Source organism: Benincasa hispida, chromosome 11, assembly GCF_027475165.1.
Source record: "Benincasa hispida cultivar pf3 chromosome 11, pf3_genome.v1.1, whole genome shotgun sequence".
NCBI classification, from domain to species: Eukaryota; Viridiplantae; Streptophyta; class Magnoliopsida; order Cucurbitales; family Cucurbitaceae; genus Benincasa; species Benincasa hispida.
The window spans coordinates 1086317-1098967 of NC_143488.1; the positions used below are offsets into that span (position 1 = coordinate 1086317).

Sequence of the window (12651 nt, forward strand, 5' to 3'; positions counted from 1 at the left end):
ACTCTAACTTAATAACTCGATCCAGTCGTCCAAATGCCCCTACACAAAGTTAAACATTTTAATATCGTTAGAGTGAGAACATAATCATATAATCTTTTGTCTCAAATTTGTAACAATAGACGTGAGAATAAAATTTTTAGATCCATGAAAATGAATGATGTAGGTACTATCATAAAGTGGACAATGTCAAAATAAGCTTAACTCAAAATAAAATAGGTTAATTATCATTTAAAAATAAATAAATAAATAATATATTGGATGAATTGATTTTATTTTTATTTCAACGGTAGAGATTCAAACATGTTAATGAAAAATACATGTTTTAATCAATAGCTAATAGAACTAAAATATATATTTATTTTTCACGTTTATACGGTATGATTATAATATTTTTGTTTTTGAAAAAAATTATAATATCTTAGGCTACATATTTAAATAATTTTGAACTTAAATGATTAAAACGTAAGATTATGATAATAAAAAGAAACAATATAAATGTCCTTGTTCTTCTCGGTTTCCGACAAATCTCAGCCACCCACGTGTCGTCGATTACAGGTCATCATGATCTTGGCGCGACACAGCATAACAAAACCCATTCCACCTCTTAAAAAAATCATTATTCTAATTCTCTCTCCTCCATCATCATCGTCGTCTTCCCCTCTCTAAAAAGTTGAATTCCTTTCCCTCTCTCATTGCGAATTCCTCAAAGGCCAATCTTCAAATTGCCCTAATTCGCCACTTTCCCCATTTGAGGATTCCTCTGATCCTCCTCCATAGGAGCGCCTACATAATTTGTTACCGATCCTCGTTTCCAGGGGAGAATTTGATCTGTGTTTTTCTTGAATTTTGATTTGTTTTCAATCGATTTGTTCTTGTTTCTCTCTCTCTCTCTCTCTTCGGAAAAGGTTAGGATCTCGGCGACATGAGCTTTCAAGATATCGAGGCTGGTCGCCCTTTTGCTTCTTCGAGGAGAGACCTCATCAATGGCAAACAAGATCCCACGCAAGCCGTTGCTTCGGGTATATTTCAGATTAATACTGCCGTCGCTACGTTTCAGAGGCTTGTTAATACCTTAGGAACACCTAAGGATACGCCTGAGCTACGCGAGAAGCTGTGAGTTTCTGTTATTTGTTATTTGTTTTTTTTTTTTTCTCTTTGGTTTCTTGTTGATGTTTTGATGCTAGGGTTCCTGAATTGTATGATTCGTCGATGATATCCATGGCTTTCTCAATGGATTGTTGAATTTTGTGAATTGCTGTCTGTTTGTTGAGTTTCGAACCGCTATTACTTTGAGGAGGGTTCAACGATGCGGTTTGCTTCCTATTGATTGTATCCGTAAAAATGTTAGGTTTCTTTATAGTTTTGTCTTGTGCGTTGTCCTTGGCGTTTGTTTTTTCTCTAGGAAAACATTCTGACCGTGGAAAAGATATGCATGGGAGATACCCGTGGTTTGGACTAGCGCCATCTCTTCCTTTGGAAACGGGTATCATAGTCCTACATTTCTATGCAGTTTCAGTTTGTAGAGCTCTTAGTGTTTGTCTCTCCGCACTTTCGTTTGGAGCAGTATTGGAAAATAATAGGAACCATGTGAGATACTAGTTAGTCCAACTCGGGTAATACAAACTATATGAGGCTAGGTTGTGACCTCATATAATGTGTACGTATATAAGGTTACTCCTAGTGGTCTGAAGCCTTGGATTAAGAGATGAGAATAATGATATATGTTTTAGATAAGGCACACCGTCCCAAAGCTAGGGTATTGATGTAAAAATAATCCTCAATATTTTCTGTTCATTGATATGTATTTCATCATAAGAAAGGCCTACGATTTCTCTCGATCTCAACCACACTAATTATTGCCATAGCTGCGTTGACTCAAATTCTTAAATTTGTTTCTCAAGCTCTAGCCCCCAAGGTCATAGCCAATTGGACATGTCTTTAAAAGTTCTTTGGTTCCTCTGTGCCAAACCTTCCATGAAGTAGCTGCAACAAATCTTAGCTTTCCTCTTAAGAATTAGACCAGAAGAAGTTGTTTGATTTCTTCTTTAGTACTCTTGGGGAAATACCAGTCTGCAAAAAGAACTGAACACTGTCTTCATGGTTGCTCTTACAAAGGCCATGCCAGTAGAACTAATAAATGTGTAGCTGTCTTGAATGAATAGCATTTGCGGTATTTGGCCCTGTAAAAGAAAAAACACTGCTAGGCTCCTCTCACTCCAAACAATCTCTTTTAACATGGTATAAAAGTACAGTTATAGATGATTTGTAGAATTTTTTTCCAAATATGACAATTATGATATTTTCACTAGCATACACAAAAACATTTTTCCCATCAATATTTGTTTTTTTTATTCAAATAAATAAATTACGAAATACCTAGGATCTCATAGTAATTTCATCCTTTATTTTTGTGTGCCCTTTTTATACAATTGTCATGGTGGTGGTTGTGTCCATGGAATGATGCATAACTTATAAACTTTTAATTCCATATAAACTATTGGAACTGACCTTTTTGTGGCATATGATTTTATATTATTGACTCCTCATTGAGTAATTAAACTTGCCTGTCAATTATCTTAGAGACACCACAGTTTTGTTTGTCTTCAATTTTTTTTTAAAAAAAATTAAGAATTTGTCTTCACTTTCCATGTTGATTTTTTTCCAATAAAAAAATATTTTAATCTTTTGTTGATCCCTTGCAGGCACAAGACCAGGTTACATATTGGACAGTTGGTTAAAGACACCTCTGCTAAACTTAAACAAGCCAGCGACATAGATCATCATGCTGAAGTTAATGTAAGACTCTTCTTAACACTCCTGTCCAAAATCCCCCCCCCCCCCCCAAAAAAAAAAAAAAATCCAACTAAAAAATCTCCTCTCATTGGAAGATATAACTTTTCCAATTTGAATACACTGTGGATTTGGTCAGTATGAAATTATGAAGTAGCACTCTATGATGGCAAGTTACAATATCTAGTTTCCACCACTATCTTTCATTCTGCATACATAGTTTCATTAAATTGATGCATTGGCTATTGTTTGTTTGAATATCCAACTGGAAAATTGTGGGCTGTTTTCTGGAATCTTACTGATTCTACAACCAACTTTCAGTGAGATGATGTGAGAAGGTTTAGTTTGGATGTCAAATCCCACTTGCATAGTAAGAGCACCATTGTATAATCTCTCTTTGTTGTAGTAGAAATTGGAATTAGTTTCACTCTGACCCATTAATGAGGATAGAGTATGAATGTATTTATTAGGGCATGAAGTATATTAGATACCTAATAGTAACTTGAAAATTATCCCTCCCCACTTTCTTAAAACAATGTGATAATTCTGCAGGCCAGCAAGAAAATTGCAGATGCTAAACTTGCGAAAGATTTTCAAGCAGTGTTGAAAGAATTTCAGAAGGCTCAACGACTTGCAGCTGAGAGGGAAACAGCATATACACCTTTTGTTCCCCAAACTGTTCTACCTTCTAGGTACGTCAGGTTTATTATAAACATTTGTACTTTTTTGCTCTTTCTTTTTTCTTTAAAAAGAGAAAACAGAGAAAAGTAGTTCCATTTTATCAAAAGGGGAGGGATGTGAAAAGAGGTAAGCTACCCAAAGAAACGTATTGGATTGCTCCTTCTGGTATATAAGATATTTGCATGGAGTATTTGTTGATTACAAACTACATGGGAGTTACTTGTGAATGTTGATTTCCCTTGGTTTTGAATACATCATTATTAACATTGAAATGCATTGTGGTTTTGGTTGGAACCTATATAAAGCTACACAGCTGGCGAGGCAGATGCAAGCTCAGAGAAGAATCTTGAACAGCGTGCCCTCCTTGTGGAATCTAGGAGGTAATAGTTTTCTCTCTGCATTTTGTTGCTAGGTGTTGGGTTAGATTAAGAACCTTGGAAAGTATAATATTTATGCAGTTGAATTTATGTTTCAAATGCTCTGCTCTGTGTACGATGAAATGATGTTGGAGTTGGACTCTTTATGCAAGAACGTGATTTCATTAAATAACCCAATGGGATAAAATGCTAAACCACATACATAGTCCATAGTGTTAAAATAGAACGAGTTTAACAATTATCGTGAAATAGTGAATCCTATTGTGGCATTTACCCTCTTTTCTTTTTAGCTTCTTTTTTCTTGCTTGTCAAAAAGTGAATCCTGAGACCGGAATAGGATGTGTCGTTATGCTGTTATGCATAATGTTTTCTGCCATGCCAGATACAATTTATCTAAAATTTGCTACTTAGAAACTCGATTACAGTTAGGTGGGTACATGCGTCTCTTTTAATTTGGATTGATTGTTTGTGCAGACAAGAGGTCTTGCTATTGGACAATGAAATAGCTTTCAATGAGGCAATAATTGAGGAAAGAGAGCAAGGCATTCATGAAATCCAGCAGCAAATTGGAGAAGTGAATGAAATTTTTAAAGATCTTGCGGTTCTAGTCCATGAACAGGGAGCCATGATTGGTAAGTAACTTTAGTTGATAAAGTTGCAGAATTTTGTGTAGCTGAAGTTATTCATGTATATATCACCATGGTTGTAGATGATATTGGATCCAACATAGAGGGTGCCCATGCTGCAACGTCACAGGGAACAACTCAGCTTGTAAAAGCTTCAAAGACACAAAGATCAAATTCATCTCTGGTGAGCCCCTACGTTTTCCTTATATTTGCAAGGATTTTTTTGATTTTTTATTTATAGCAATTCATCTCTGGATGAGCCCTTACGTTTCCCGTTTGGAGGTCAGCGTCGCAATGTCTATGTGAAAACTCGTAGGAGGGTAGGGAAGTGAAGAGTGACTCCCCTGGCTGTTTCTTATTACATTTACAGCTCTTAGAATATTGACTCGTTATTTTTTACATTTCATTCGAAACTGGTTTTAAGATCTGACACTTGAATACTACTCTAAATCAATAAGCACTGTAGTGTTTGTTCTTTTTCATGCATAAGAACCACAAACATGGTAACTCTGACAGGTGTTTCCTACATCTAATTCACTGTTTTTCTTTTGTTTGATTTAACAGGCTTGCTTACTTTTGGTGATATTTGGTATTATTCTCCTCATTGTGATCATAATAGTTGTTGCTTAAAAGAAGTTTGCATTGACTTGACGCAAGAAACTTGCTGCTGGTTGTAGCAAGAAGATCAATTCTCCTGTTAGTTTGTTTTGATAAAGTTTACATTGTTCTTGGATCCTGCCTTCGGGGGGAAGGGAAGGGGTTGTGAAGAGGCTCTATGTATACAATGTCGATACGCCTTCAGAGTATACACCTCGCTTCTGTCGGGTCGACCATCCTCTTCCATTTGGAAATGTCATAACCTCTTTGTGTGAATGTGTGCAACTTGCTTGTTTCTTCTTCTTTTACTTTTTATTTTTTTTAATTATTCAATTATATTGATAAATTATTTTTTTTCCTCACTTAGCTGTTCTGTACTGTTGCACACAAAGCATTTACCTCATTTGCACCTTGGCTGGTAAAATGAGAGGAGAGAGAGAGGGGTTTCACTCTCTCTCTCTCCCCTCTGTGTCTGTCTGTAATAAATAGAAGGGTTTGGTCTGTTCTTTTTTGTGATTGTTGTAACTTGGGTAGTGACTGAATCATGGTAAAACTACCTGCTGCTGTTCTTGTGTTATTTGGGCAAAATAGAGGATCATTTTCTTTGTGATTTATTTTATTTTTTATGAACCAAAGGGCCATACGGACTAGTTGCCGTTGGTGAAGCTGTTAACGACTTCGCCTATTGGTTTTATTTCACAGTTAATCAAGGAAAAGAATCTTTTATTCGAAGAGAACAAAAACCAAATTTGAGGATTCATTTGCTAATTATTCAATTTTTTATATTTTTGTTTTTGAAAATTAAATCTTTAGGTACTTGAGTTTTCAGAACGGCTGAAAGTGAAATTAATTGCAGGCACAATCAAAAATAAAATACTAGATCACTGAACGTGATTCTAGAATCACATCAATCATTCACAGTAAGTGAATGGGTGAAGGTCTTAACTTCCCCGGCATAACAAATCAAATCTGAGCATAAGAGCAAGGCCATCTTCGATTCCCCACTAAACTCGAAAAGAAGAAAGAAAAAGGATAAAAAAAAGAAAAATCCCATCTCTCCAAACAAAGAAGCAGGAATCCAACTTCATTGTTAGACCACAAAAATTCAACGAAAACATTCCACTCAATATGAAAAGTTATGGATTTGAGTGACGTAGTACAAAACAAAAGAGAAACCTGACTACAATTTTTTCAAAGTACTTTGGTTGCAACTTCGGTAGATTTACCGACTCCATCGGTATAATCAATCCAACTGTTATGATTTTTCCCATTGTTACAAGGACTTTTGATTAATATTTCACGGTATCCAAAGTCAGCCAAATGAACCTGTTTACATGCAAAAGATGTACTAATAAATATAATTTTTCTATCAGTCAGCCATCTGTATAATACTAAGAATAAATTGGGATCTGCATCCTGTTAAAAAAAAAGCTCTCAAACATTAGAAATACATTTGGCATCCCAAACAAAATTGATATTATTGCCTCCAAAGCAACAAATCCCTGTAATACCCATACCTTTCAGTTCCTTCTCTCTCAATCCAAGAGGCCGAACTTAAAATTCATTAACCATTAACATCATTGTGTATAGTATTTACAGACCTTACCATAATATTCTAGCCACAGCTTGGTAAATGGACAAAAGATATGAATGGGAGATAATTCATCATGAGTCTTTTCCTCCACGACCATCGAAAGGCAACCTGTAAAACGAAGCCGAAGCCAACGCTAAAATATGAATCAAGATAAGGAAAGTTGCAACTTGTAAGAATGGACACCTGACTATGCGCAAAAATAAGCAGTTAAAAAGTAGGAATTGAGTTACATGATGTCATTATTAAGGATATAGAAGTAGAAGTGATCATTCATCTCCAATTTACCTTAATCAGTCATTCGGAACTAATTTACATTTGATGTCAAGTTCAAACCCTTTTAATATCTGAAGTGAGAAGGCCCATCTGTTCCGTAAGTTTATCCACGTGTTTAGATTTGTCCCATGCATTTTCTACTTGCTGCATATCGTTCGTCTTTGGTAATCCTCCTCCGACCATAAAGTCAGCCTCCTCGTCCTGACATGGACTTTGCACAAGCAAATCGTCCCAGAAGTTGGAATTGTCTAGCAAGGCATCAATATCAGCATCAGGGGACATGTTATCAATCTCGATAGGAATAGTTCCATTGGTATCTAAAAAACCCGGACTTATAAATGCAGCATTTCCTGCCTCCGGTACCCTATAGTCCACTTCAGGAACACCAATAATGCTCTCAGACACCATTTCAGATATATGGGAAAGCTCAGGCATGATTACATCTGTCTCAGAAACAGACAGGGAAGAAGCTTCTCGAGCCTCTGGACCCCGCACAGCATTAACAGCAAAGGGAGCAATTGAAACCTTGTCAGAATTTGTAGCTTGGGGTGACGATTGAATTTCTGATTTGGCTGTTGAGGGGCCGTGAGGAGCAACACCAGAAGCTGCTGAATTAAAAGATGAGGTCGGAGGTACCTCTTGCAGAGTCACGCCTGATACAGAACTGGAAGAGTTCCCATTGTCCATTGCTGAACACGATGATTGCAAACCATCACTAATTAGGAAACTGTCGGTATTGTGGTTCAATGGTTCCATACGAGAAGTATCTATTTTCATTATCTGCCTCAACATTGTTTTTGCTGCCTCATTCATGAGAGGTTGATACTTCACAATTTGCCCATCAGGCACAGTAGAATGCTCAGAATCAGAAATTCCATCCTGCTTTAGCCTTCGCTTTTTATTAGCTTCACTTATGCGTCTAGTACTTTCATTTTGCTGCTGCACGAACTGAGCCAAAAAGCCAGGGCTTTGCACAGCCTTTGCAAGGAATGACATCATCTGCTGCTGTCGCTGCTCCATACCCTGTAGACGCTGTACCATAGTTTGCAGCTGGTTGTCAGTAGTCTGTTGCTGCTGCCTCAATCTCACAAGTTCCTGCATGAGTACATTTTTGTCTCTTTTGAGCCTCTCAACCTCTTCCTCCAAACCGAACTTACCAACTTCCACACAAGCTCCAACTGAGGAACTTTGTCCATGAGACTGCTGTGGTTGTTGCTGACTTTGCCCATGGACAGGTTTTCGCCGAGTAATACTCTTAAGCAGGTGTTTCTGACCTCTTAAGAAGCCTTCATTAGCAAATTCCCAACGGTCTGGATCCACTTTCCTGAAGCCCTGTTAAACAATATAAATAACTAAGTACAGTGGAGGAATCAAACATCTGGAAAGGTGTGAGTAAGCCAAATGAATGATCATTAAAGGAAAACCGATAACTGAATATATATTTACACAAAAAGGAACTGCAACTATCGGTGTTTTTATTTAATACTTTCTCTGCCAAGTCATTTTACAATTTCATTGAGGGAGAGGCTACACTTCCTACTATGTTTCGTGAGTTGATTTGGAAAGCCAAACACAACAAAATGTTTCCTCTTGGTACATTATGTAAGCAAATTTATAAATAGAAAACCAATTATTGGAACATTGCCATCTGCTGGAATTTCAAAATTGTTGGGGTCTTCCATCTTGAAGGGGGAAATGATGCAATAGTTACCTCTTAGTTTTCTTATAGGTATATAGTCTGGAAAAACAAGCTTAGATCTGATGGAAGGAAAATGTGGTTCATGGCTTCATGCTTTCCTCTAGGAGACTTGGTTGAAGAAATAAGAGGGAATCTTGCAAAATTCCAAGTCAGCAGCTTGCAATTTGCGATTAGGTGTTTTTTCTTTCCTCCTCTTCGAGTTTTCTTTCTTTCCAATTCTTTTCAAAATTACAGTGTAGCACCATGACCAACGAGAACTTGTGTCCAATAAAAACGGAAACTTAAATATTTCACCATATGGAAGAACCACAAGAAGAATCCAATATTTTAAGACGCTTTCAATCACCAGATAACTAAGCATATATTTACACTAAAGGAATTAGAGCATCAACTTCTACACTTGCCCATCCATTGTTCTCGATAGCTTCTTCATAAATGAATTTATTTTTAAAACCAAGGCAATCTTCAGCTTGCTCTACTTTATCCAAGGCCTAGAAAATGATTCTATAACAGTCCTTGGATGAGGATGGGAAAAGTGCACTGTTCCCTCCAGAGACTCCAAAATTTAATCATCCTACCATGCCCCCCTTCTTTGAGAGGATAGAGAGAGATGAAAGTAATCTCCTAAATTAACAACATAGACGAGAGAGGCTCCTGGAGCTGCAGTGTCAAATGTGAACCATCAAAAAGGACCATCACCCTATTGCATAAGCATTGCAGCAAGTTGCACGGCTTCCTCTTTTATTCTTGGGGTAGGGTGGGATGGGGTTTAGATAGGTAACATTAACAACATCAAAGGAATAACATATGTTAAAAGAACAATGGAATGAAAATTTTACTGCTGGAAGAAACAGTAGCTGCAGTGCAGCCACTAAAGGAACATCTCCAAATTGAATATCATTAACCTTCGTTCTTCAACACTGGATGATCCAAGGATCCTCTATTTGGAAGATAGACAGGTTGGTTGGGAATTCAAGCTTGGAGCAGCCTTTCCTAGACTCCATAACCCTCTCATCAGCCAGTCAGCAACAGATTGAGAAGCTAAAAAAATGTTATGGGTTCTGTAGATTGACTTACATTGTGAGTCACAAGTGTTCCAATGGCCCAGTAATGGATTCCTTGTTATCGCCAAGTGTGCTTTTCTTAGTAAACGTTTACAATGTTTAATGCATGGAAATTTTGTTTGACTTATTGCCATCATAGGTTATGAATGCCGATTATAATCTATGTTGATGTCCCTAAATAGCCAATCAAACAGATGCTTGTCAACCTATAGCTGGTTTTGACTTATTGGGCTCCATTTACATGATCTAATACATGCCCAATTTCTTGTGATACAAAGCATTGTCTCAAAAAGGATTGATGGGAGAGCAGAAGATTATATCTTTACTTAACCAGGGGAGATTTTATAAAAGCTACCCACTTTGAATGAGCAGAAGAGAACACATAGTAGTAAAATTACAGTAGAAAGAAGATAGTAATTACAAAACTCTTCCCAATGCAAGGACAAGTAGGAATGAACTCCCTAACATCCTTGGTATCTTTAGGCTGACCTTAAAAAAAAATTGACTTTTATCTATCCAAATCTCCCATACAAGGACATCTATTGCATTTTCCTCAAGTGATTTACATTTCTTTGGAACTTTTACAGCGCAAGATCTAGAACAGAGCTCTCCGACCCTTCAAAAACAAATTTTAAAAAGAGATGAAGTTGAACAAATAATAAATTACTGGATAACCTAGGAGAATACTAACCAAACACTTGAAGCAAAAGAAAAACAAAGGAACAGATGAAGTCCATCTTCAAAAAACTGATTGCTCATAACACGCCAAGGGGATGCTTCCAAGATGGTCAACAAGTTATAAAGACAGATGAGCAGTAAAGAGGATAATTCATTCTTCCCCATATGAGTTGAAGAGATGTCTTCGGGATAACATATTCCACCCTCCCTCTCCTTGAACCTTGAAATCTATTGAGGAATCCTCTTGAAATGGCCGTCAGAGAACGATTGCCTTCAATGACATTTTCCTACCTTCTGATCCAACCATCACTTGCCAACGATCCTCTTGTTGGCCGCAATTTGAAATAAAAATCCAAGAACCTCCAACACTCTTAAGGTTACTTATCTTTCACTTCCTTCACCCCTTAAGTCAAGGCCATTTAGCTCACTATCATCTTGAGTAATAAGACTCGAGTTCTACTACTAGCCACTGTTTTTACAACTTCATACCAACTAACACAATTGCTGCCACAACCATCAGTTATCTTATCATCCCAAAGGAAGTCCTCTCCTATTCTGTTCCAGCATCTAACTACCTTAGCAAGTAACTTGAGCAGAGATAAACGTTACATTGGGATGAAAGTACATAAAAGATAAATCCCATCCAGTGTGTTACCAAAAAAATATCCCAATGGGTAGAAGCAAACCTCCAACCGCGCCTAGTAATTGGAGTTCTTTTGTTTTGGCATTATTTTTCCATGAATGATTAAGATCTGGCTATTTGTGATCTTTTTTCCTTCCATCTGATGCATTTCTTGTTTTCATCATTCCTAATAGAAGTGTTTCCATTTCCAGAAAAGAAATGACCAAAGACAACTGTATTTCCCATGTTCTAAAACTAAGGGGGAGAAGGTTATCAGCGCAACAGTAGCAAATCAATGACGCCTATTTTAAACATATCAAAAGAATGTCCGACTCCGTAAGATGAGTGGTCCCTACATGTAGAAATAAGACATGCAAATTTTTTGTGCGGAATTCATCAGCACTCAAATCTCTCAAACCCAGAAATTCTACCCAAAACCATGCTCTAATATACAGTTCTTGATGTACATAGAGTCTAAAACTATCTCAAGAACCCTATCGAAAACACACACCTTAAATATCAAATTACGATTACAAAAATGTCCACACATTCAAGATGACGAAACAAACACATCTTTAGAGGAACAAAAAATGCAGCCTAAAACATAAAACGCAGACTACCAATTCCATCCCACGAATTCAATCCACTCCTAGCATCCACTGTTTTCAAGAAACATCAGCCCGATGGCCACTAACCATAATTAACTTCAATCTCATTCTAATTAGTAACCGACAAAGTAAGCAACCCTCACATAAAAAATTAATGATTTGCAGAGATTCTGAACATGAACTAGATCGATGAAAACCAAATCAAATGGTTCTTAATTCAACACAGAACCTCAAAATAAGAGATAAAATAAGCTGAATATCATACATAAGTATTGAGCTGCCTGACGAAGCTGGAGAAGTTATTATGCTTGAAGTATTTGGGCAAAAGATCCCTAGCGAACTCAGGCGGGTTCCAAACCACAAAGCTATTATTCGTAGGGCTCCAAGACACAACCGCATCGGTAGCCGGGTCATCCACCATATCATAAGTCTTACTCAGAAACGGTGGAGGCGCGTTCGAATTAGTGATAGGAGCCGGTACCGTCGGATGTGAGTTGCCACTCCCGGAGGCCAATCCAGCATCACCGCCATTAGCAGTCCCGTCCATCTCACGATCAACAAACACGAAAGGAGTAAGGAACAACAAACAAAACACAAAGTACAGATTCAGAAAATTAGGGTTTCGAAATGTGAGAAACGGAGAAATCCCATCTTCAGGAGGTAATTCTGTTTCAATTGAAGATGAAATGAGAGTGTAGAGAGAGGAATCGGAGGGTTTTGGAGGTGAAGAATGAAGAAACAATGGCGGATGAGAGAGAAGGACGAAGGAGAAATGAAGATTAACAGAGAGACTGAAAATGGGAGTGGTCGTACGGACTAACAGCAAAGCGAAGGAGAAGCTGACCGACTTGCCCTAAATGGAAATCGAAGCTATGAAACGACGCCATTTTGAAATCTTGACCTCCGACGACGTCGTGTTGGTGTGTTTTGACATAAGGTTCCTATTTTGAGGTGCTGCTTTTTTTTTCCCTCGTCAAAAAATAGATAAATGAGAATCCTCAAATACCTTTTTTTTCTTTTTTTTTTTTTTTTTTGACTATTA

At 37.3% G+C, this 12651-nt stretch overlaps 2 protein-coding genes across 2 annotated transcripts; one reads left to right on the forward strand and one right to left on the reverse strand.

The window, feature by feature from the left end:
* The first annotated feature begins 612 nt into the window (after window positions 1-612).
* Window positions 613-5685, forward strand: VAM3 (Syntaxin/t-SNARE family protein). The gene is made up of 7 exons (XM_039047189.2): window positions 613-1113; window positions 2703-2796; window positions 3343-3482; window positions 3777-3851; window positions 4323-4480; window positions 4558-4658; window positions 5039-5685. The coding sequence occupies exons 1-7, from the start codon at window positions 923-925 to the stop codon at window positions 5102-5104; spliced, it is 825 nt and encodes a 274-aa protein (XP_038903117.1). The 5' UTR covers window positions 613-922; the 3' UTR covers window positions 5105-5685.
* A 441-nt stretch (window positions 5686-6126) lies between these two features.
* On the reverse strand, window positions 6127-12590 carry LOC120089792 (heat stress transcription factor A-1d-like). The gene is made up of 4 exons (XM_090306493.1): window positions 11875-12590; window positions 6951-8270; window positions 6678-6773; window positions 6127-6397 (listed from the first exon to the last, which is right to left on the reverse strand). The coding sequence occupies exons 1-2, from the start codon at window positions 12154-12156 to the stop codon at window positions 6993-6995; spliced, it is 1560 nt and encodes a 519-aa protein (XP_090162619.1). The 5' UTR covers window positions 12157-12590; the 3' UTR covers window positions 6127-6397; window positions 6678-6773; window positions 6951-6992.
* Window positions 12591-12651: the final 61 nt, after the last annotated feature.